This window comes from Struthio camelus, chromosome 4 (assembly GCF_040807025.1).
Source record: "Struthio camelus isolate bStrCam1 chromosome 4, bStrCam1.hap1, whole genome shotgun sequence".
NCBI lineage: Eukaryota > Metazoa > Chordata > Aves > Struthioniformes > Struthionidae > Struthio > Struthio camelus.
The window spans coordinates 58,101,615-58,128,288 of NC_090945.1; the positions used below are offsets into that span (position 1 = coordinate 58,101,615).

Genomic DNA, 26,674 nt, shown 5'->3' on the forward strand with positions numbered 1-26,674 from the left:
ATATATATAATATAAAAAAGTGTCAGTTAGCTTGCTTCCAGTGTCACTAAAGCTTACCCACTTTTACTTCCTCTCTCCCTAAGTCCCACACTTTAAATTTTCGCTGATAATTTAGACTTTTCAAGGTAAAGCTTTTTATCTTTAGATTGTGCTTATTATATGGGACTCTTCTGTATTTTTGGAAACACTAATTAAGAAGTGGAGCAAACTCAATATAAAAGAATTGAATGGTTAACATACCCCTAAAGAAAACTAGTACATTCTTGTTACATCACAACACTGATAAAGTTATGCTGTGTGTACAGGTCTCTTTGTGTCTGCAATTTTTTTCAGGCCATGATTTAAAAAAAATACATTTTCATAGAGACTAAATGATCAAGTGTTGTGGATTGCTCTTTCACGTTGAGACTTGAATTGTTAAAAGCAGTTAAAAATGCTTGATTTGCCTCCAGGGTACAATGAAAAAATACCAAAGTGCTTTTGCTGTAGTTTGGTACAGAAGAACAAAAAGAAACTCCACAGCTTAGGCAAGTTGCGACAAGTATGCAAGTTGCATACAAACTTCTGTTGTTGTAAAGGAATCTCCAGAAGCTCTGAAGCTGAAATTTGAGGCTTTGTTAAGGAGGCACAGTTGAAGTACTGTTTGTTTCCTTTTCTGACCACATCCTAGTGCCAACCAAGCAAGCAAATGTTGTTTTCTGACAAAAATCAGAAAAGAAACAAAGGACTAATGTGAGGAATTTGATTCAGAGAGGTTTGCATTTGGGAGAGATTGTGTTTATGATTAACAAAGCATGTTCCCAACTTAAATATAGCTAAAATTCTGTACGTAAAGGATGGAACTACATAAAGTACATAGAATATGCATGTGAGAAGCTAGTTTCTGCTTCAGTGTCTATTTTAATCTTTCTCCTGAAGAAAAAATTGAATTATTAACCTCTGAGTAAAATAACAATCCTGAAGACTTCTATAATGTAGGTTTTTACTGTTTATATGTTTTCAATTAAAAGATTAGGGTATTAAAAATGGAAAATGTTTTCAGTGAGTAAATGTTTAATGTCTGACAACTTTTTTTTTTCTCCTTTTCAGCCTCTTATACTTCGTTTGTCAGTACTGTGTTTGGAGATCTTTTTCCAGTATTTGGCTACATACCAGCTGAATCGTAGCTGCTTACATCTTTGTCTGCTCTCACATCTCAAAGCACAAGTTGGACTCTGGGTGGAAAATGTCTTGATGGACCCATCTTAAGTGCAGTATGCTAACAGCGCACGATGGTGGTTAACAATGGCTTCTAAGTGGTAAGACTCTTAAGACTTTTTCATAATAAAATGAAATATTTATTCAAATGACTTTTTGCTTAGGTCTTTTTCATCTGTATTGTAGTGTTAGCACACGTGTAATTTTGGACTACTCCTTCAGATGTCAATTATGGAAGGGAATCTGTACTGTGTTTAAATCAAATACTCTTATGGCTCAGCACAGTATCTGATGGTGGTCAAAAGTGAATGTTTAAGAAACAGCATAAGAATGAGGAAAGCAGTCTCCCAGCTTCTAATCATCTGTGACTCTGGGCCTTCCTAAGCCAGATGTCATTCCTATATGTCTAGTAATTCTCAAAGAATTTCTGTTCCATGAACTTGTGTGCTCAGTGGAAATTGGACTTCTTCATGCTAATAGAATATTAGTGTGGGGGTGGATGCCTATGCTCTCTCCTCTTGTGGATGAAGCCAGGTACTGCAGCTAATTAGCAAAGGCCGCACAGTTCCTTATGAGATTCCTTTTCTTCTACTCCTTTTCACATAAGGATTCTGTCTGAATCAAATTGATCTGTATTGATGTCAAGCACAGGGCAATTGTTATGGATAAAGTACTTTTGACTTGAAGTGGCTAGAGCTAACTAATCCGATATCTTAACTCTCCTTTTAAAATAAGGCAAAGTATTGCTTCCCTCTAGTCAAGTAGTAAAACTTTTAGACTGTATTTTCTTTTGTCGTTTGAGAACAAAAAGGATATTGGCATGACAGGGAAAAAAAAATCCTTGAAGTGCAGTTGTTCCTACAGTATTTGCTCTATGGACTTGCATATTCAGGCCATTAAATAGTCTATAGTGTTTCTTAGCATAGCTCTCACTTCCTTTATTGTACTGTCCTATGTAATATTTACAGGAGAAGTATAAAATAAGATAGATCTTGAATATATAGCCAGTCCTGGCATTGGATGATCTCCAGTGTGTCATATCCCTGTTGTTTGCCTCTGTCATTGATTCTTATTTCTAGTCAGATAATATTTCCACTTACTTCACTTTCTTCTGTTAGAATTTTGTATCGTAATTATTTTTTTCTGAGCTATGTATTCTTCCTCTCAAAAGATAACAAGTTTGTTGCTACAGAGATTACCTGAAGCCCATCTTGAGCATCTTTATCTTTCTGATGCTTAAGGGAGGACACAAGTACGCTTATCACTGGAGTAGGAATTCCAGATCAGTCCTTTAAATAGTTTTTAAAAAAATAGAGTGGGGACTTAAGGACATTAGTATTATTTTTACTATAATTTATTCTTTGGTGGGTATTCATCTTGATTTGGAAAACTCTTAGATTTTTATCTGTACTGGATAAATCATTCATTTGTCTTATCCTCCTTACAAACCTTTCCATAAGAAAAAGATGATATGGGGAATTTATGGAAATTACTTTAATACAAGTAATTCTTCTTAAGCAAACGTGAACTCAGGTGCTGTCTCTTAGAACAGTAGTTAGTCCTTTTTTAAGTACACGTCTCCAGTTGTTCAACAAGACAAATCTCGGGTTGCAGTGCTGTGACCTTTTAGAAATTAATATCGGAAGGATGTGAGTTCTTGATTAATTCAAGGATAGAGGAACTCATAAGTACTTAGAAAAAAAAACATTGTTCTGGTGTAGGCATGTACCCTCAATCTGTGTAAGCCCTCAGAAATAAGAAATCAGCAGAGGAGAGGGGTTAGTGAGTTTTATTTACTTGCCATGTTACATTTACAGCTTTCATTAAAAACGGAAGCTTACTTTGCTCATGCTATTATTGAACTAAGCACAAAGGTTATTACTCGCATCATTACCTTTGAGACCAACTTCTTGTGTAACACAATCTATATGACTTTCCTAAATGCATTCATATTTAGATTTAGCTAAAGCATATCTTCTAGGGGAAAAATTCATTTTAATGTAAAAGTAATTTCAATTAATAATTAAAATTACTGCCTGCTGCTGAAACTGAAAAGAAATTCAATATTACTTTAGCTGTTGAGACCATTCAGTTCTGGAATCACAAAGTAGTACACTTGCAACTTATTAAGCTGATGTTTGACTAGGGTGTTTGTATATGAGCAGGCATTTTCTTTCTTCTTTTTCCCTACATACCTATTAATTTTAACTGTATCACTTATTAATACAGTTGAGTAACAAGATCTTTGATCCTTAAAAAAAAATACAGTCTAAAAAGCTCTTCATTCTATTTTCTGTGAGTTTACTAAACAGATTCACATCTATCATCTACTGATACTCTTTACACTATGTAAGCAAGTTACTGCATTTTGAAGAAGTTACATTAGATATGAAGAGTTTTTGCTTACTACCTTAACAGAACCAAAGCATTTGGAAACTATATATTTTAGTCCAGAATCTGCAGCAGGTACAGGTAGACTAGTTTTAAACTAGATGGATATTGACTTCAGTCTGACCCTGATGTGTTGAGGTTTCAGTTCGGGACTGCGGTAGTAGATCCAGGTAAGTATGGTTGGAATGAGTCCTACTTTACATTTTCGCATAATGGTACAAAAGTTAGCTTAGACATGTCTGTCTGAGCTGCAGTTGTCTTCTGGACTGTAGAATGGACAGAATTTATATTATGTATCAAAGTATTAAAGGCTTTTAAAAGGCAACATCTTTTCCCCATTCTGCGAGGGGATGAGACGGCATTTCACAGAGCACAACCAGTCTTAATAGCATACTTCATGTGCATCCAGAGCTGTAGCTTGGAACTCCATCCTTGGGGCTCATGAAGTGTTGATTGGTGTAGCTTTGCAGGCCAGTCAAATGCTCAGATGAATAGAACAATACTCAGATTACTGTTTGCCAGCACTTACCTGTAAGGTTATCACAAGACAAGACTTTTGGAAGTGTATTTAAAAAAAAAACCAACTATGTTTAACTATGTTGTCCAATGTTTAATATTTTCCCTTTGGTACTATTTACTGAAATTCTCCTCTTTCTCAGATGCTTAAATTGTTTTTCGCCTTAAAAATGGAGGAACCCAAACCGTTAAAGTATGTTTCTGTCACGCTGAAGAGCATGGGAAGGCATTCAGGGCACAGATATGAGTCTAGATCTGTTTTTCTTCATTCTAATGCATTTTGGGCCTATCTTTTTTTTTTTAATAACTTTTATTCCTCACTTTGATACATAGTTTCTGTAGAGCTGTTAAAGTTGCAATCCAGTTAATTGTGCTGGTGGTGTGCATGAGGGAAAAATAAAAACCAAACCTTTGAATTTTTATGTTATGTTAGTTCAGCTGCACTAATCCAGAACTAAAGAATGGTTTTTTTGTGTGTGTGTATATATATATGTGTATGTTTATATAGTCTTCTGGTAAAGAAGTAGTGTTTGAATTTAATAATAAAGACTTTGCCTGAAACACTGTTTAACTCTCCTTTTATTCTGGATGTGTCAACTGGGTTGTGATTCCTATTCAGCCATGGCTGAACTATGGTAGCTAGTGAATATCGGACTAATCAGAGTTAATTGATGTGCTGAACATTATGTACTTACCATTAATGTTTTCTGTATTATAGGTATATCTATATTTCAGGATTGGGTTTATTACAAGTATAGAATCATAGGAAAATTCGGGTTGGAAGGGACCTCAGGAGGTCTCTAGTCCAACCACCAGCTCAAGCAGGGCCAGCTGTGAGATCAGACAGAGTTGCTCAGGTCTTTTTCCAGTCAGGCCTTGAAAACCACCAAGGATGGAGCGAGCCTGCACAGCATCTCTGGGCAACCTGCTTCGCTGCTTGACCCCACTCATGGGGTGGAGGGACAGGGGGTCCCCCTTTATATCCAGTTGGAACCTTTCTTCTTTCAATTTATCACTGTTATCTCTTGTTCTCCCACCATACGCCATTGTGAAGAGCCTGGCTCTATCGTCTTGATAACCTTCTCATAGGTATTAGGGGGCCTTCAGTTTGATCCCTAAAAGCTGTCCCTTCACCAGGCTGAACAAGCTCAGGGCGAGTACTACGAGCCCTTGCTCGTAGGGCAAGTACTCCATCCCCTCACCATCTTAGTGGCCCTCTGGTCAACTCACTCTACTGATCAATATCTTTGTTTTATTTGTGGATTCCAAAACTGGATGCAGTATTTTAGGTGTGGGCTAATAAGTCCTTTGATAATTTCCTTTGATTCACCAGCTGTGCTCCTGTTAATACAGCCCAGGATGTCATTGGCCTTGTTTGCTGCCAGGGCAGCACTGCTGGCTCATGTTCAGCTTTGTCTCCCTAATCTTTCATATCTCTTTCAACAGAGCTGTTCCCAGGCCCTTATTGTTGCAGTGAGTTCTTCCTTCCCGAGTGCAGGACTTTGTATTTGGCCTGGTTGAATTTCATAAGGTTCCTGTCAGTCCATTCCTCCAGCCTATCTAGGTCCGTCTGGCAGTCAAGCCCTTGAGTGTATTAACTCATCCCCCCAGTTTGGTGTCATCTGAAAACCTGACAAGAGTGCACTCAGGTGCCTATTCCAGATAATTGATAAATACATTGTAGAGGGCAGGTCCCAGTACATACCCCAACCTACTCCATTTGTTACCAGCCTCTGGGTAGAGTGGGGACACATTAACCATTAAGCACTACCCTGTAAGCATAACCATCCAACTGTTCTTTTGATCCATCCAGTGGTCTGCTTATCCAGACTGTGATGTCCTAATTTGCTCACAAGAATAGTGTGGGAGATGGTTTTGAAAGCCTTGCTAAAGGTGAGGTAAATAACATCCACTGTGTTTCTATCTTCTACAAATCCAGTCATTTTTACCACAGAAAGCAATCAAATCCAGTCATTTTTATAACCTTTGATAAATCAAGCTAACTGTTCCCAATCACATTCTCCTTCATGTGCTCAGAAAAGTGTTTCAAGAGGACCCAGCCAATGATTTTTGGAGGATCAAAGTGAGGCTGACCTGCCTTTAGTTTACTGAATTGTCATTTGGGTGTTTTTCTTGAAAAAGGGTGCAACATTTGCATTTCTCCAGTTGTTGGGGATTTCCCCAGCTCTCTGTGACCTTCCAAAGATAATCTAGAGTAGCCTTGCAATGTCATCAGCCAGCTCCTTCAGCACCCTTAGATGCAACCCATCTGGTCGCAGTGATGTCTATGGGTCAAGCTGTCACAAGCAGTCCCTGACTCGATCTACGTTCACTGCTAGTAGTTCTTCCACTCCCTGAACCCTGTGTTTTAAGCGTGGAGGCCTGGGAGACCCAAAGGCCTGAGGCAAAGAGAGCAAGAACCTCAGCCTTGTCTGTGGCTGCTGTCACTGAATCACCAGCCTCATTCAGCAATGGGCCCGCGTTTTCCTTATTTGCTTCTTCCTACTAATGTAGGCGTAGAAAGTGCTCCTGTAGCCCTTTTTGTTCCTTGCAAATGTCAACTCTAATTGCTCTTTGGTTTTCTGATCATCACCCTACATGCCTGGGTAATGTTTCAAAATACTTCCTTTGTAGTCTGTCCCTGCTTCCATCTTCTGTACGCTGCCTTTTTACTGTGTGTGTGTGTGTATGTACATGTTTGGATATACATACAATTCTAAATGCGTGATCCAATCTATGTCACGTGTCAGTAGTATCTAACTTACCCCAGTAGCATTCAGCTTAGTTATATTTAGTTTAATCTGAATTAAATTGGCATCTATGCATCTATGCACAAAAAAAGTTGTTTCCTTTGAACATGCTGGCTGTCATCTCTCAGCAACTGTGATCTTCTGTTTTACCTAGCCTCTTTCTCAGGCACTTACCTTTCTGGCTGAGTGAACACCACACACTGGTCGTCTACAAGTAGTACTGAAGCAGAAGTTCCCAGAACTTTCTCTGGCGTTCAGGCAACTATATTACACGTATCTGTTCCATGTAGATGCAGGTTGTCTAAACCAAACTGAGTAATGTAAATTTGTTTGCTTTTTGTGTGCTATGACACTATTAGAAATTAAAGGGAAAAGTCTAGTGGAATATTCTTGCCTTTTAAGCTAATAAAGTTTTTTAAATTTTTGTTTGATAGCTTAGTCCATAGAAGAACTATTTTTATTTGTTAGTGTTCATTGTGGTACTACAAAATGACTGAGCTGTTTTGGAATGTTAATTCTTTGTATGTGTGTGGGTCTGAAACCATGTGTTTCGCTGAACTGGTGAGCAAAGCAGTGTGTAATATCTGAATAGACTGGTCACTTAGCTCTGAGAATTTTCTCAGAGCTAGATGTTATTAAAAATCTGAGTGGGACAGCTTATATTAAAATCAACCAAAGTTCATGCAAAGATATCCTGGAATACACCACTGGAGTTGCAGAACAGTTAAAAGATTGTCTGGAAAGAAACTAGAATCTGAATTGTCAAAAGGAGTCTTTAGACCTGAGGGTTTTCAGTGTATGTGATCATAGTGATTACATGACTCTGTCTTGGAATAAGAGGAAATTGGTAGTGACTAATAGGAAAAAACATTTGCATGTTTTTTTTTTTCTGTGTTCTGAATATCGATACCTTGGTCCTGAAGATCATGAATATAAGATCTGGATGTGAATAACAGTTATGTTAAATAAATACCATGTCTAATCAGAAACGTGATTACTGGTTTGTAAATGCCATTGCTAAGTATTATGCAGAACGATAGATGCACCTGTTCATGTATTATAAGTGTTTTTGCAGGTGTTCCACTTAAGTTTGTCTAGTTTAGGGTTTTTTGTTATTTTTGGTTTTGTTTTTTTCTTCCAATATAACTAAGAAAATACAGGGCCATCAAGAGGAAGAAAAATTTGGAACAGCACTTGGTTTGTGAGGCCCTTCTCAGCAATTTCATTAATTGTGTCTATATAAATTGTGAGTGAGGTGCATATTGAGGAAACAGAACATTTAAATTATATTTTTTATTACAGAGCTCTTATTAAGATATATTTTGTATTTGATGTAGTTTAGTGGGCTTCACCTATTTTTAATATTTCCTTTTTTGTGAGCATGTGTTCCTCCTGCATTCAAATGTTAGTTCTTACTCTGCTGCTGTGTTTCGGATAGTGTGTGTTCCCCCCCCCCCATTGAAGAGTTTTGTAAAGGAGCTTACTTGCAATAACAAACGACTCTCAGAACGCCAAACACTTGATGCCTCATGTTGTTCAAATAACGTGGAACATTACATCTGCAGGAAAACAAGATGAAAATGCTAGTAGGGACGTAGAAGAGCTGCTCAATCTTTAGAGTGGGAAAGCAGGGGGGGGGGGGGACTAGAAAGAAAAACTGCCAAAACTTGTCTCGCAGCATTGCACTTGCCAAGAATTTGGGGGGGGGGGGTGCTGCTGAAAAGACTAGAAGGCTAGAGTTCTTCTGTAGCAATATCCAAGTCATTCTCCTTTTTCCAACTTTGTGTAAGCCTCTTTCTTTTGGAATGCATTTTGTACTCTGGAGCTTTATCTCTGTCGTGATAATTTCAGAGTTTCATAAAGATTTCTTTATGACCATATATTTATTTTCATGTAGTTCATTTGCATATTAAATTAGTAGTATAGAGCACTATCAGTGTTGTTTGTTAATATCTAAAATGAAATACATTTGGCTTTCAGAAGTGCTTGAACAGTCATGGATTTTTTTTTTTTTTAGACAAGTTTACTTGAAAGACAGCATCAGTGAGAAGATAGTGGAGAAGAGCTATCTGCTAACTTTGCACTCCTTGCAGCTCTGAAATTCATGCTACATATCTTATGCATCTTAAAATCTTATTTTAAACACAAATTTTAGTCAAATTATGATTTTTGTCATTGGTTATGGAGATGCTGTTGTTCTCATGAAGCCGGCAACTGTTTACTGCAAAAGAATTATCTTGGAGAGATGCTTAATTCAAAAGAAACAACAACTTCTTTATCAGGAAGTAAACTGAAGGCTTAGTTTATAAGATTTAAGGAAGAAGTACTTTGTGTTACAGTTAAAATCTTTGATAATGTGCATCTGTATAAAGGAAACAAAGCAGAAGTCTCTAGGGAACAGGAAAATGCCTATCCCTTGGCTAGTAGCCAAGGCGTACATATGGTATGTCTTCATGCAAAGCAAGTACTTTACTCCAGAGATGGAGAGACAACGATAGATGCTTTATCACAGGTTTGGGAAAAGCACAAGTGCTGCAGCTACTTCTGATACCTCCTACTCAGTTGTATAGCTTTCCTGTGGAAACATTTGTTCTTCCCAGTTGTGCTTCTGCACAGCATGGTTTAAAACATCTTGCCTCTCTTTGCCCAGAGGCACTTCACATTCACAGTGCTCTGTTGGCCTTGATGAAGTTCTCACCTGTGCTATCCTTTTAGAAAGGCACCTTTTTTGAAGTGCAGTAACCCTGCTTCTGATGCAGGCAATACAGTAACAAAGTGGGACATAGGGTTCCCTCACATGATCCTTTGATTTGAGGCAGGCCATAAAGGGCACAGGGATTCAGGCTGAAATGTGCAGCAGAGTTGAGGAAGGAATAGCAGCTCTGTGAGAGAAAATGACCCCTTTCTGTTTATGGTTTACTTAGCTAACGTTCATAACTTTAGCCACTTTTGATCAGCTCTTTTGTGTGAATTGTTCTGAGATGAATCCTAGTGGACGAAAGGACAGACTTGACTCCTGGTTTTGTGTCCGTTTGTAGCTAGTCAGCTGACTTAAACCAATCACTATATTACAAGTTCACTTGTGCATGTTAAAAAAAAAAAATTATATATTGACTTATCTTTAGAGAATTTTGTTTGATGCAGCAGATTAATTTGAAAAGAGTGGATGTTTTTGAAAATGAACTATTAAGAAATGGAAGGCGGTGAACTTGTTTAGCAGTATCTTCCTTAAGAAGGAAATAATTCAAGGGTGGAGGAATTGTTTGTGGGTGTTTTCTTGTTTTTTGTTTTTGAAAGAAGAGCCCTCCTTTCTTTCACTATGGTCATTGAAAAAAATTTTTTTTTTATTCTTCTATTTGGGAAGCCACAGGTAAGCAAAGGAAACTGTTTTTCTGTGTATTCTAATCAGATGACTGGAGCATCAAATTTCCTTTAAATCAAAGAATTGTAGTCTAGCCTGGTAGACTACCCTGCTCAGCTTACATCCTTGAAGCTGAATGTCTGCCTGTTCACTTCTTTCTGCTCTTCAGACTATTTTTTTGATGCTTCCTGTATGACAGGCTTATTCTCACCTTCAGATAGCTGTAATAGACCAATTATCTTTCAAATCCAGAAAAAAAAAATTTCCGAAATTCTTTCATGATATGAGCTAGTCTGTGTGGTGGTTTTTTTTTGTGTGAGAAATGAGAATACCCCTGTTGAATCTGATGATGAACTGTAATTAAATACACACTATCATCATCTTTATTATTTTTTATCAGTATTTTTCAAGTTGTCATCCATGTTATATCCATCTGCTCCAGAGATGTGTTTTAATCTGTGGTATGTGGAAAGAGCTAATATTTCAAGGAGCTCCCTGAGGAGCTCCTTTCTGTTGGTGCTGAGCGCTGTGCCTGAGCAGTGGAGCCTACGTGAAGAAGCAATACCTTTGCAGCAACGGCTGCCTTAAGTTCACCCAGCTTCTGAGGCCACACAGTTAGTGTTGTGTATTGTTTCTTTACTTCCTTTTTTTTTTCTTCCCCCTTTTGTATGGTCCTATTGTTTATCTTTGTGCAAATTTGTAAACTTTACTTTGATAATACAGCTGATTTTAGCAAGCAAACCTGCATGGATATGCACATAAATGTGCCGTATATGATAAAAATGGAAACTTTCTCTCAGGTGACTCAATTTATTATTTTAGGTTCCCCCTTTTTTCCCATATATTTATTTACTTGGTGACTTTAGTTTACTGAGGATTATTTATTTTAGCAGTGCTTTTAACAACCGGTTTTGCTTATTTGCTAGTAATCTAACATTGATAGATTTTTTTGTTAAGCTTCTCTTTTTTTTTTTTTTTTCCTGCCTGTTAGAAATAATTTTAAACTACAGTTTAGTCCCTACATTGTAGCAGAACTCTTTTATCTCAGTTCTGTGGTAGGTTTCCATATAGGCAAAGTGAGATCTCAGCTGTCATCTTATTCTTCAAGTCAGTATTTCCTCCCCTATGCTTAAAACCTAAAACCAAACCTATCCAAATGAATCTATATTACATCTATTCTCATTCCTCTTCAAAAAACGGTGCAAATATCCTACTTTTTTTCATTTTTTTGGAAATGAATACCGTCCCTTAAATTACTTTAGTTCATGATAACCACACATACAGCATTCAAAAGCTATCTCTTTTCTGTTAAACATGAATGACAGCTTACAAATGCTTATGTACCCAATTCAAAACATGGTGATCTCATAAGCTCACATGGAGCTCTGCTAGGAGCATCCTCTGATGCTGGATCTGGTGGTCTGATTTGGGCTTTTGGTTTTTCCTTAAGATAGGAGACAATCAGATGTTAGTTAAAAAAAAACAAAACAAAACAAAACCAAAAACAACGACACACATGTGTGCACCCACCCACCCGCCTTCGGTGGAAGAAGAATTACCACTAGCATTCTGTGTTTGGAGTACAGAAAAACCCTTCTTTTTCAGGTTATATCATTTATATTAAATATTTGCTATAAACTGATAGCTGATACTATAGCAAATTGTACTCAGATGACCTGTTATCTGACGAGTAGATTGCTTATGTGTTTACTTTTCCAGTGCCTTGAATGTCATATCATCGTTACATGTCCATAGTAGGTAAGCAAGGCATTTTGATCTGAAATTTTCAGGGAGGGAACACACAGGGTTTAAACCAAATTGCATAGTTCTAGCAGCAGTATTTATTCTTTCTAGTTATGTTCAGCTTATCAAGTGAAAAGAAGGGGTAAAGACATTTATCTTTAGAGAAAATATGAGATATATTTAGAGTATGTAAGGATTAGAGAACAACTGCAAATGCTGTTGTTTATACTGAAGGAAGTCTTTCATCTAGGAAGCAGAAATTACTACTATTTTAAAATCTAAGCTTGTTACATATTTCCACTGGAAAAATCTTCTAACACTTTATAGGTGGTTATTTCCATCCTTCAGACAGAGGAGAGGAAAAGGGAAAAGCTTTAGACTTATTGTCCTAAAATATCTATGGGCAGCCACATTTAAAAACTAATGTATTTTGCATAACACTTTATTAGGAAGAGACTTTAGTTTTAGCTGCATATATCATATACCTGGGAGCAACCTTTTGAAGTCCCACAGATAACACCTCTTTGAGAAGTAGTTGATATACACAGACTTGACTTAGGTACCCTTATTACTGAAAAGTTGACTTAAGAAAATGAAGTTCTAGAATTTTTCTATGAATGTAATTTGAATATTAACATGTGGATCTTGAGCTCCAGTTTTATGTATTTTTCAGGTATGGTAGTTGTGTTACTAGCAAGAGATCATACTTTGAAACTTCTTATAGGAGGGCTATATATCATACAGTATTATGTATTAGGTTTAAAAATACATTGCTCTTCCGCTAAACTAAAGCTTGAGATACAAATATGTTTGCTGTTGGTTCCTCTTACACCGAATACAAAAAAATTGTATTAACCCCTCCCCCCGCCCAAGCTCCTGAGGACTTTATACTGCATCGAAACACGCCTCCTTATTTTCTGATCTGGCATGTCACATGTGATTCCTCTTTTTCCAAATATTTCTGTAATTAAATGTTCTGGTTTCAATGTATTTGCTTAGTTTTAATCTAGTATTTTTTCCTTTTATTGTGATTCCGTTTTCCTTTTACTGATCCTGGTTTCAGAGACTTACTTTTTAGCTAGAGAGCAATGAATAGCTTCCTTTTTTTGCTCCTAAAATAGGTGATTCACAGATCATATTTCACATGGTTGATCCGCATGGAAAAAGTTGTCATTTGGACTTCTCCAGTACATGAACTTCCTAAGCATAGCTCCCGTGTCTGGGATGGAGAGATTAGCTTGCTTGCTTCTTTGCCTTATTTTTAGACTAGCTTTAGCGAAATAAAGGAATATGTTTGCTGTAAAGAACTATGTTGTGTATCGTATTACCTTGTGATACTATTTTCTTATAGGCAAGTAGAAAGTTAATTTAACCATTAATCAATTCGTTCAACAGAGATAAAACAGGTAAGTTAAAAAGAAATTCTTAAGTAAGAGTTGAATGTCAATGTAATCATTTCTTGAAAAGACCAGTGTAAATACCAACTTAATACTCTTGCATTTCTGATTACTAATTTATTTACAATTTTATACAATGAAGTAATATATGGTAGTCATGCTTTATTACATATTTTTCATAAAAGCTGCAATGGAAGAGACCGCTGTTAGGTAGATAATTTTTGTCTTGAAGCTCTTTATATTAAAGTGTTGAGTACCCCACTACTTGTGGAAGTAAATTGGAGCAATTGGAGGCTGCATGTTGATATCAGTTATAGATTTTTCTATTAACCTTGACTCTTCTCTATGCTTACATGTTATCAGAGTATTTTCAGTGGCTGAACGCGTTGTATTTCAACTTCTCTGAAAAAAATACCTTTGTGTTTCTCATCTTATATGTTTTTCTATCATGATTAGTAAGCATTAGAATAAATCTGTGTCCAAAAGATTTGAATGGCAAACTTGCAGGTTTCTTTCGGTGTATCTAGCATAGCTGCATCCTGAGCATAGCTGCAGTATTTGCTTAAAAACATGATCAGCACAGTTTTGATAAATCCCTACATGTAGAGAACGTTGCTTTGTCAGCACAAAGATACAGATTTTTGCAGGTGAAACTTGATTGGGAATGTTACTACAGCTCAATACTGTTTATAAAGCATTTCTTAACAGATGGTATACTGTAATCTGTAATTAGAATCATCAGCATAACACATCTTCCGGCTCTCTACATTTGAGACTGAGGACAAGGTTGGAAAAAATTAATAGCTGACAATGGGAGATTGTTAAAAAATGACAGTTTTAGCAGTATCAAATGTAGTGGAAATGTAGTAGAAGATTTTATACTGGATATCTAAAAAGCGAAATCAATGTTGACGAATACAAATGTGCACCAGCTGAAGATTTAATACAAGCAAGCTCTTTTATTGGGGGCATTCCTCATGTATTTAATTACTTGGAATGGTGGGATTTTGGTTGAAAGTGAGAATTACAGTAATATGCAATTAATGTAGGCTTTGCTGTTAAAATATTTGGAGATAATAAGCTAAACTTTGGTTTAAGTAGTAATGTAGTTTCTGTAAAGAACAGGACTTAATGCAGATGCTTCTTTAAGAACAAATGAAACGCAAATCTTTTATGTGAGGAATGTATTTTGAATAGAGTCCAGAGGAGACCAGTGAGGATTATCAGAGGTCTAAAAAAGATGATTGATAAGAAAAGATTTAAGAACTTGTTAGTCTAAAAGAGAGAGGACAGAAAAGGACATAAGGTCAGTTTTCAAATTTGCAGGAAACTGCTGAAATGAAGAAAGGCATCACTGGTTATCAATATCCATGCTCAACAGGGCAATAGCAAATGAGCTGAAATTACAGTTTAGAAAAAAGAAAGGTAAGATGTTAGGGAAATGTTAACAGTAACGACACATATAAAAGATTACCTGAAAAAACTGTAAAGCCTTCAATGCTACTGGTGAAAATCTGTGAAACTATGTATGAGAGTGACCTGGCCTTGCAGGGGTGGGATGATGGTATGTATCTCCTCTCCCCCTCTCCCCCCTCTCCCTTCTGTTCTGTAATTAGATGTCCTTTTGCTGCTAGTACTTGTTCTGATTGTTAGCACAACTGAAAGACAATATGGATCATTAGACATGTGATTGTAATGACTGAATGTAAGCTCTCTTAAATTTTATAAAGTGTTCAAGCATTTGTGTCCGGATTATCAATGTAGTTTCTAGCCTTTTCAAGTTTTTTTGTGAGCTTTAAACATTCCCCCCCCCGCCCCCAATTGGTGTCATGTTGTAAATGACATTGGTGTATTTGTATGCCTCTGGGAAGACTATTGCAGGGGGTACTTATCCTGATACGCAATCTCCTTCTGCCTCTTACAGGAAACATGGTCACCAATCTCGTCTGTCAACAGCAAAAGAAAGGATAGTATGCCCTTTTTTTTGGGGGGGGGGGGTAATCCCTCTGGGTTGCCATAGTGTAATTAGTGCTCTCACCTCCATTCAGCTGTCAAGAATTCGGTGTGATCATCTCACAACTTCCTTCTGTCTTGCTTAAGTTGTAAGTTTTGGCTGTATGTAGCCTCATCTATAGCATTTTGATAGGTGGATTATAAATTTCTTATTTCTGATCTGCAAGTATGATCAGCAGTTTACTTTGGAGAGGTGGATATAGTCTTAAATAAAAGTGTTATATAATTTCTTTTTTCTGAGAACAGAGATCATGCACAGCATATCATGAAAAGTTATGAAAATTTTCTTTAGTGTCTGTACAAGGAGATTCTGCCTTGCTCTGCTCTGCTCTGCTATATTCTGTACATAGGCTGCTTATAAAGGAAGTGGTATCCTTCTCCAAGCTTATTTATTACCTTAGAAACACTTTTTACTTTTGTCGTTTACTTTTGTAGTAATTTGCAGTAGGGGTACTTTATGGATGCTACGCAATGCTACGACTGTGTGACAATTTTCTAGTAAGTTGAACTATATAAATATAACATAGGTATATATTTTTATCTAGAAGATTTGAATTTAAAGGGATTTAAGAACCAGTGGGGGGAAGGGGGGACAAAAAAAGTGAAGCTGTTGAGCTTTCCTAGTTACCATGGACTCAGGCATGCTATTGGACAGTAAAAGAGAAAAAACATACATGCGTGCGCACACACACACACACACACACACACACACACGTGCAAAGTAACAAAAGCTCTTCATTAGACTAATATTTGTGTTTTTCTAAGCAATGAGTGGGGGAAGCCTTTAATTACCAATAGTAATTTCCCTCTTGCATTCTTTGAGCAAGAACTCTTCTAAGACTCTCCCTATTGAGGCTGTGATTTCCTCTCATTCTTAAGTATAACACTTAGAGTATTCTTTCTCTAAACTGTTTTCCATCATCAGAAGTATAAAAAAAAAATCCTTCTCCGCTGCAGTCATCTGCAAATTACTGGCTGAAGCGTGTTACCTGTTTTTTTACCAATTTAATGACCTAATCAGTATGTAAGTTCTCAACATGGTACCAATTCTCAAAAGATTGTCTTAACAAATAACATATCATGGCTGCAAGAACTGCCAAGAAGGAGGAGGAGGACAGAAAGAAGAGGACATAACAGTTTAAATCTAATGTGGTAGACTTGTGGAACAGATCAAGAAAATTCATAGATTTGTGCAATCACTAACACTCTGGTCTGTGAAGTATTGGCTATTTTGGGTAAGTTTTTTTTTCTTTTGTGTATCTGCGCATTTCTGATTTCTAATTTGAGTATATCTGCCTTCTCACACTGGAGTATTTACAGGCAAATATTATTAGTGAACATAGTTACCACAGCATGTTGTAATGTGAAATAGGAAAGGAGATAAATCTGGGAAACAGTCACTATCAAAATGTGAAACAAGCTGTGAAAGAATCTAGAACTGCTTCTGTCTCTTGTATTACTCTTTCATTTGAGACCCCATAGCAAAATTAAACTGAAAGCATAAAGAAAGAAAAAATACTTGATTGTAGGGAGTAAATGGAAGGATATAAATACTTATCTTACTCTGTGTGTGTGTGTGTGTGTGTTTTTTTAACCTCATGTTTCAGAGTTCTGTTTGTACGGTCTCTGTAACAGAACATGGTAGAGTTGTACCTAAACTAGTCAGGTGAATAGACTCATGGATTTGCCTGCTCATTTTTTTTGCTAGTTTGGGTGTTGATTACTACTATTCAGCTGTGTAGATATACTTATTGTGACCTTATTTCAAATATTCTGTTCATTTTCCATGCCTTAGTTTTTCAAGGGAAAAACTAAAGTAAATTAGAAAAAGTGTATGAATGCTATGCAAATCAAGACAGAACCTATATTTTATCTAGATATCTAGAGGACTTCCACTGGTATTGGAAACTGAGCTTGTCCTGTATAGCATAACTCTGAACTGAGAAAGCCTGCTTTAATTAAATGAAGCTAGGAAGAAGAGTCGCAATGAGGAAAGGATAATGGCGATTTCCAGAGGTCAATAATATTTTAAGCATGCCTTTCTTGTAGAAAACTTTAAAAGTGACCTAAGGTTAAGTCAGGTTTCTAAGGGAAGCAAGGTAATTGCACTGGTGTGGTATGTGCTTTAGGGACTGGAATTAAGATTACTTTGAAAAATAGATTCTTTGACCATTATTAGATTTTTGTTTTGGGTATAATTTTGAAAGTTAGCTCTTCAAACATGAGGGAACATAAATATGTATTTCATGCAGTGTTAGAAAAATTCTAACAGAAAAACAGTCATGATGGCAGTGAAACTATGTGTATAGGAATATTTGTGTAAGAAACGTATGTTGCACCATTTTGACTTAGTCCCTTATACCTAATTAGGCTTTAATGTCAATTTGGAGATGTATAATATATGTATGTACTCAGTCTCTGGCTTATCACTCAATTTTTTTCTGTTCTGGCTTTTCTGTAGATAAACCTACATTAAAGGCTAGTAACCCTGTCCCTTGTATGTTTTTGTTAGACATTTAAAAATTTTGGTAATGGTTTTCAGCTCTTAATTCCTCAGAGATCCAGTTTCATAGCAATATTGTCATTTTTGTTCTGAGCGGTTGCTCCACAGAACCTGTGTTTTTAAAGGTTCTTTTTCTTAATGCCTTTGCATAGAAATATCAACATTATGCTTGTCATCATTAATTTTGGTTGCTAGCATAAAAGAGCATAGCTTCCCTTTCAGTGTTTTGTAGAGAGAAAGATCTAGCCACTTCTACTGAGTGATGGTTTAGTGACATCTGTCTGGCTGAAATAGTGTGTCTTGTTCTACTTGCACCTCAATGGATGCAGTTCAGAGTACTTACTGTACTGGGATTTGCTTTTAAAATCAAGTTCTTATTTGAAGAAACTCTGGCGGGAGAAGAAATATATAGGTTTGGGAGATCCTTTGACATGTCAGTACTCAAAACAAGGAAGAGGTTAGTGACAGGAAACCTACATTATCCCAACCAAGGGTTGTAGAAGTTGCAGAATAGACAAAAACCTTAAGCTTCTCAGGAATGTCTAATGAATTCAGGAAAGCATTGTGTTATTGCATGCAACTTCAAGATAAGAACAATTATTGCCCAATACATAAACATTAAAAATTTAGGGCTTTTTTTAGTAAACAGGATATACTATATTCAGTAAGTTATTATACACTTATGTTTTATATGCAGCTTCTAATTGATTTGTTTTTCCAGATGTTTTTTCCATTTCTGAGTATATTCACTTCTACTAATGCTACATAATTAAATGCAAACTTCTAAAAAAAAAAAAAAACAAAAAAAACCAACCTTCCCAAGAAAGCTACCCAATTCACTCCTAAAACCCAACCCCCCATACAGAGCAAATACAACTTAACTCACTGAAAAAAGTTTTGCAGAAATTGAGGCTTTACCAAAAGCTGACAATTGTTTGTTACTTATCTTTAATTTCTCAGAAAACTGAAAACTAAGCATTCTTTGAGAAGCATGGGGGCAGCTGAAACTGTTTGCCCGCTTACATTTAAAAAAACTATAGCATAATAAAATGGCTTACGTTTTACATATCTTTTCATGTAAAAAATAGCTGCAAACAAGTTTAAAGTGATGTAGAGAAGGTTTACTGCAGAAACATTGTTTGTCCCTGCATATTCCTGTCCTTTCATAATAGATTTGCTATAAAATTACCTTAGTTGAAGTGGACCAAGGAAATCATTAATGCTCAGTTTTTAGCGAATTAACTGCAAAATATGATTCTGAATTGTAGGAAGGGTACCCTATTATAATTTCAAATGTTTTTGAAAATTGTTTCTGACTTGCAAAGTTAATTCCTTTAAAATGTCAGGTTATTACAAGGGGATCGGCTGAACTGTCATATGGTCGATGACTCCAAAAATACAACAACCAACTTAGAAAAATTTACACAGAGGGAGAAAAGAGTTTATCTTGTCCATTTAGAAATAGTATTTATTTTCTTTAAATACAGAAGCCAGGTGACTATTTTAAGGCATAGTTCTAAAGCAAACAGGCTTGTAATTAAAAGAAACAAACCCACCCCCCAAAACAGAAGTGTAGCATATACAGAGAAAGAAATAGATTCAGTCTCCCCGTCTTTTGTGCTGAATTATGAGAAAGTGAATCCATGTCTTGTTAATTGTTAGCAAATAGAGCATAGGTGTCCAGTATCTGCACCTCTCCTTAATTTAATGGAGGTATATTAATCGACACTTTAAGGCTGGAACTCAAGTTCAGTTTCTAACTTAACTATTTTATTCTGTTTGCACATGTGTATCTTTGATCCTCACATTTTTGGGGAAAATCAGACTGTTTTCATTGAGATATGATAAATTCTAACAAATTGGGCTTCTGTTCTGAGGTGCTAGAAGGGAACACTTCCAGTACTCTTTTTTTGGTAAATAGTTGGGTGCTGTAACAGTTGCTCTACTTCCTCAGCAGATTTACTCCCGCTTGAAGAAGGTGGTATCAGGTTTGAGTTAACAAGTGAGAGAAAAAAGCGTTTGGCAAAAAAGGATCATTACTAATGCTGTGATGGGGTGTGGGATCAAGAGTCTGTAGTTAAAACCCTCCAGCCAAGTAATGGATATTTACACTCCCTGGAGACCTACAAATGGAGCCAGAGACCTTTGGATAGATTACACTTACTTTGCATAAACTGGACATGTTACTTTTTCAAAAGGCAGAATGTATACCTTTTCTGTACTACGGGGTCTTGGCTGGTAAAGCTGTTTTGGCATAACCTGCAGCATTAGTGCCTTAGCAGGAGCGATTGCTTTGCTTTGGTTGCATGGTGGTTTTGGTCCTGCCAGCGTAGGAAAGTTGCCGAGGAGCCAGGAAGAAGTCAGCCAGTGGGGTTCTGGGTGCCAGAGAGGTGCGCCAGCACTACAGCTGTGCCACCATAGCCCTGTCTCTTCAGGGGAGGGCATATTTTAATGATACAGTATTTGCAGTATATGCCTGCAACTTGCTGGCACAGGAATGCCTCTAGATATCTTCTCTGCAATTTTGGTTCTACTACTCAACCGGTTATTTTGCCAGCACAGTTATGGCTAAGAGTTTTGAAAAATGCTTTACCATCAGGCCATCATAACCACCTGAGACGGTTTGCTTTCTGTCAAAATTTGAGGATCCTGTTAAGCCAGCGCTGCTGCTGATGGAGGCAGTCCTGCATTCTCCTCGCCCTCAGACCGTGTGCTGTTCCCTTCCTCGGTGCGGCAGGGCTCTTTGTGCAGGGACCTGCACTGGCAAATGAATTTAAGTTCAAACTAGCTCCTTTTCCAAGTTAGCATTTTCAGCTCGCCTGGCTTAGTGTGGATCGCGCTGCAGCTGCTCAGAAGGAGCCGGTGACGAGACACGAGCGAAGGGGCCGCGGGGAGAACGTGCCCCTCTCCCGTGGAGCGGGCGGCCTTGTGCGCCGCCAGGGGGCGCTGCTCGCCACGCTGCGCGCCCGCGGGCGGAGCCGGCAGCCGGGAGCTGGGCCCGGGGCCCCGCGCTGGCGCGGAGCGGAGCGCGGGCTGCGCCCACCTCGCCCCGCCCCGCCCCGCCCCGCCCCGCCCCGCCCCACTCCGCCCGCCTCACCGGCGCGGCGGCCGGGCTCGCGCGTGGGGCGGAGCCGCCTGCTCGTTTCTCCCGGGACTCGCCCAGTTTGATTCTGCCTCCTGAGCTGTCAGCGGGAGGTGGTCGAAGAAAGAATTTGTAGACCTTGCAAATAAAGGAAAGATTCTTATTATTTCTTATTATTCAGACTGTGTCCTGCTGTTGTGTTTCATTTTTTTAGTTTTGATCTCATTTCCCTTTGAGGTATTTCTTTTCTTTAAAAATTTACATATATAAATATAAAAAATTTCCTACCACTACTTTTACCATACAGAAAAAGATAGTGCTGCTTCCTGAAACTTATACACTCTTCATCTAACGTATTGAAGTAACGCATTTATTTGTAGATTTGGTACTTTATATTGGATTTCATTCTGCAACTGAGGAGTTACCTTCCACAACCTTATTATTTGCTGTCTGCACAGTAGTAATCCTGTTGAGGCTGAAGAACAGCACATCCTCTTCCTTGCCTCTGGGAAAAGCAAGAACCTTCTTGGCAGTTTAAAAGTTCGCTATGAAGGCAGTCTTGTGTCCTCTTGAGCCAGCAGCTAGGACTGGGATGGGTTTGCTCGAGCTGGGTGGGATAGTTTCAAAAACACCGCCAGCTGTCCTTTATGTAAACGGAAGGTGTGTAATGCATGCTTAGCTGTAGAAAGACACAGCAAACAGACTTGCTTGCGTGTTTATGGTAGGCTCGAGGTCATCTCTTCTGAAATTTTACTTCCAAGGGTATTGTCTATTTTATGCTTGTCTTAAACAAAAAATGTTTAGTAGCTCTTACTTTATTGCCAGTTCTGAAAATTCTCTAAATATGTGAGCTTAAGAGACTTGTAAGTAGCCTTCTCTTATATGCCTCTTTCCTTTGTTGATTCAGTGTCCTGTTTTTTCAGTGTTTCTCATTGTTAGTGTTCCCGCATCAGCGGGCCCACCTGCTCCAGCAGGATTCCTGCGAAGCTGCTCTTTCCCCCCACGTCGCACACGCCCCTGTCAGGAGTTCTACTGTTTGTGTGCTATGGGAGGTCTAATACAAATGGACAAGTGCTCTGAGAAATGTTATTGCTTCCTGATCGGTAACTGGTTCTTTAAGATATGGTACTTCCATATGTTCCACAATCTATTCTTATCCCTTTCTAATGCGAAGTCATGTTAATGTGGATTCCTTTTAGCAAGGGAAGCTAAGCTTGGATGTTATTTTCTTACTGTTTTACCACTAGCAGTAGAACTGCTGGAGGTTAAGCCAAGTACCTGAGTATCTCAGCAGACGCAGTGCAAAACCAAAATCTTTTCTGAGCGCAGCAGAAGTGGAATACATACAGGAAGACGTCAGAGGACTCACTGTAATGCAAGTAGTTCTATATAAACTTGAGTTCTCTTTCTTTTTTCAGATGTAGAGGTTCCAGAATAAGAAAATGTTATGATTAGCAAATAAGGCTTTTTCTAGCCTATCTTGTTGGCTTGCAAAGATGAATTTGGTTAGAACAATTGGAAGAATTGTTATATATTCCCCTAAGAGTTTATAATTATTTGTAAAGCTTGCTGCTTGGAATGTATAAAAACCACAGTTATGCATCATACTGGTTAAGAAAGAAGGCAAGAGCAAGCGTGAGTAGGAGAGACGAGTGTATGTGAACTGACATAGCCAAAAGCTTAAGCTTTCTCTCTTAGCATTGTTATTTATAAAATGCTGCTTTAATGGAATGTAATTAAACATAGGCATCTTAAAGTTAACCACCACCCATACATAGCCATGTATGTATAGCCCCAACTCTCTTCTGCGGAAAGTTCAATTTTTTTTTTCTTGAAAGTTATACAAAAGCCATCCTGAATGAAAAATCAGCCATAAGATTTTGGATACAACTGTGTTATATAATCTCATTAATTTATCAGGTTTAATCTTGAAACAAGATAATGTGTGTGGTCGGTTCCTTTTTTCGTGTTTGTGTTTTGTTTTTAAAGCCTACTTTAAGGCTGTTCTGTAAACTCAATTTTCTGGAGAAAAACTCTATTTCAATCCAAATTTTTTTGAATTCATAGCCAATTCATGAATACCATATGTGGTATAGAAAGTCACACTAGACACATTTGATTTAGGTGATGTAATGGGCACTTGCACTTTCATCTCTGCCCTGTGTCCATGTACTTTATAAAATGTCCAGGGTGTGGTTTAGAGCACTTCAGTGTCCAGTTTAGGACCATAGTTCAGGAAACTTTGAGAGGGCATTTAGGTTAGGTACTCACAGTTCAAAATACCAAATACTGTTTTCTTTGCAAGCTGCTGTCTGGAAGGTGGGTGTTTGGGAGCACTGTCGGAAGTGTCTGAATTTCTCATTTGTCCTGAAGTGCTAGAAACTGGAAATTATATCTATTGCATTATTTTCTATAGAATTTCATTTTTGGCCTCTGAAATCTTGCTGTTATGAATAAATGTTTGAGTTTGTAGTGACTCCAGATATTTCTCTACTCCTGTAAAAGACAGTCGAAAACACAAATTATCTTTGCGATGTCCTATTATTTGTTCTGGAACCACATAAACCACTTCTCTGAAAATGTATCCTGTGTAATTTTTTTCCTATTAATAAAAAAAAAAAAGTAAATGCAATTGTTTTAAAGACAATTTTTTGCCAGATGTCCCAGATCTTTCACTGCAGGAAATTATATTCTAACAATGCGTCCTTTATGGTAAGGTCAGGCCTCTTAGATTTTTGTATTCATTTACAAGGGAAATATAGATTGAACTTTTCATTAAAACCCCAAAATATTCAAGTTAATACGAAAGGTATCGTGCATTTTCAGTCTATGCAGAGTATGAAAAGTTGTCTTGGTAACTTAGTGAATTTGTGCCATACTTGTCGGAGTGCGGCCTTATTAATCAGATCTAATACTCATGCAGTGTGACAGGGTAGCTGGTTAGTAAAGGACGGCTAGCTTAATCTGGTTGAGCTGTCCCCTTGTCAGCATTGAAACACGGGATCTCTGTGACCTGGAACAGCCTACTCTTATTTTCATTTCAGAGTTTTTAGAGTTTGGGAGGTTTTGTGTGTGTTGCGGTGGTGGGTTTTTTGGTTTTGTTTTGTTAGATAGGGCTATGAATTTGAGGTGAAATACCGTCTTTTAAGGAACGTACATATGGTAGTGCAGTGTACTTTACACTTAGATAACTTTGCATTGAACATGTTGAAAAATGGCTTTCTCCAGGTGAGAAAGTCACTTAGTGTGTCTGTGGGTCTCCATCAAAAAAACTTTCTGAACTCTTTTTTTTGTTCTTTTTCTTCTGAGGGTTCTGCTCCAAATGCAAGGTGTCTTTTCCTAGTGGCTTCTCTAAGCTAAATATAGAACAGCATTTCAACTTTCCCCCTCATAAAAACAGAAAAACTCAGTTAAACCACGTGCTCAGTTACGTGCAGATAAGTAGCCCTAGGCATAAAATGAAAGTTTGGACAAAATGAGGCAGATTGTTATTTTCAGTACTTGAGGTTCTTCTGGACGGTATTTTGTGTATTCTTAGTGGTAAATGTAGTATCGGAAGCTCTGTAAAACAAAGCCTAATATATAATAGATGTTAGTATAGTTCCAACTGTATGAGAGCACAAATAGTTTAAATTCTGGTGTTGTTAGACACTTTGTTTATAAAGCTGGTGCATAGACTCTTAAATGATAAGTGTTATCTTTCAAATGCAGATGAACGCTTCTCTCCCTGCGCACTTCATGAAAATTAAGAGCTAGTGAACTGCCAGCTATTAATTGTGAAAATATACTATGCCTTTTATTAGCATTTAAAATCATTGTAGTGCTAAGTAGCGTTGTATGGAAGTTAAGAGTTTAAGACATATTGGTCAATACAATGGCTTGTTGTCATTTGGTTTTCTTATCAGTCTGTACAGTTAGACGTCTTTAAAATCTGCCTTGGAGCAGCTGGCAGCTGACGTGCTGCTGTTGGCACCGCCCAGGTTCGATATGACTTCACTAGCAGAAGTAGTATGTGTAGTCCACCTCAGCGCTCAAGGAAGTTAACGCGGGAGCCCTGGCTCTGTAACGTGTACCTAAACTACTAAATTTAGTAAATGCTGAGAATACAGAAGAGTACAGGAGGCACGTAAAAATGGAATTCCTTAAAAAAATTGTCCCTACTGCCGTTTCTGGTGATGTAGTTCTGGACGTTGGAAGTACTGGCCGTGAAAGCTCCCCAAGGCTACTAAAGATGAGACGTGTCAGCCTGCTTTCCTTAGGACAAACAATAGATGAAGACGAGGAGATACATGTATTACAGCCTAATTACAGTAGGTATCCATGTCATCAACCTGGTAAAAAGTGCGTGTGTGTGTATGTGTGTGTGTGTGTGTGTGTGTGTGTGTATTTATACATATATATAGGTTTTTCTAAGCTTTTTTGATCATACTTATTTTGATAAATTGATGACTTGATAATAAAAGGCTTTTTTTTCAGAAAATCATTGTGATAATGGTTTCTCCAGTTTTAGAACTGTTTTGTCACTGAGTATGTTATGACCTATTTGAAAGCAACTCTCTAAAGCAGGTTTTCTCATGTGTTTCTCTGTGTTTGTGCATGCCTGCGTGATTTTTTTTAGATGATTATCTCTATTTCAAAATAAGTTTTAAAGTCATAATTTAGCTATGATTAGGCACTGAGTTATCTAGACAGATCTATGTGCTGCAGAGAGCTCTGACTGCAGTGCAGGGTTCAGGTTTTATGTCACCTTTTCTCTCCTTATTTTCCCTTTGAAATCCCCAGTTTCCTAAGGTGTTTCTTTTAAGAGATTTTTCACTTCAAGAATGTTTATGCTTTACCTGTTCAATGTTTGGAAGATTTGCAGAATTTTTACAAACATAACATATAAAGAAGTCAAGTGAAAATACAACCATTTTATATAGAGTTTTTGACTTAAGAGTATGGGCAATTTTGCTTACCTTAAGCTTTTTTTTTCACCCCCCCCCCCCCCCACCTGTGAATATACACATATTACAATGTATTGTGCTACTAAAAACAGATGGAATGATTCAGTGTTCCTGTTTCTGACAGTTTAGCTGAGTGGCAAAATCCAATTTTACTTTCTTTTGCCTTTGGCTAAAATATTAAGGTCTTGAGACTCTATGGTCTTGGACTCTGCTGCTATCAAACACACAGCTTTTCCTCTTTGCTATTGATGGCCATTTCCATCAATTAGTGTGTGAACTGGAATTTTTACCCTTAAGTGTCCAACTGCAAAGATGAGAAATGGCAGCATCCACCTCACTGGATGGTGGTCTTGTAGCCTTAGCTATGAAATTAATTTTATGAGGGAAAGGGATTTCCATAGTGAGACTTTTTTAGCCTTTCGGATTATAGTATAAAATAGTGGAGTATAGGTTTTTAAATTTTTATTTATCTTATTTTTTTAAAAGGTTGCTTGATACGGGTAGTTGGGGAAAGCAGGGACAGTGCTACTTTGTTAGCCAAATTTTTCCTGTGTATAACAAATTAGAAGATGTTAATGTTAACATGATGTTGACTATTGAAGACTTTTAACAGGTTTGTTAGAGTATTACTGTTTGAAAACTCTGATCACAGATCTGATCCATCTGAAAGGGTGATGCTCTTTTAGCCAGGTTTATGTCCTCATTTAATTTTGAATATTCTGGAGCCTGAAATTTATGCTTGGGTATCGCAGTGAAGTGTGCAACTTCAGCATAT

The 26,674-nt window shown here is 37.5% G+C and overlaps 1 protein-coding gene across 9 annotated transcripts in view; it reads left to right on the forward strand.

Moving 5' to 3' along the window:
• The window catches only part of FRYL (FRY like transcription coactivator), a 184,268-nt gene that overhangs the window by 13,115 nt on the left and 144,479 nt on the right, over positions 1–26,674 (forward strand). For 3 of the 9 annotated variants that reach the window (XM_068940953.1, XM_009681995.2, XM_068940954.1), the window contains exon 1: positions 25,001–25,263. In XM_068940953.1, the coding sequence (XP_068797054.1) occupies positions 25,086–25,263 (178 nt within the window). In that variant the 5' untranslated portion in view covers positions 25,001–25,085. Of the gene's footprint in view, positions 1–1,089; positions 1,299–24,979; positions 25,264–26,674 lie in introns of those variants that run through there. The other 6 variants (XM_068940956.1, XM_068940957.1, XM_009681998.2 and 3 more) reach the window with 4 other exon arrangements.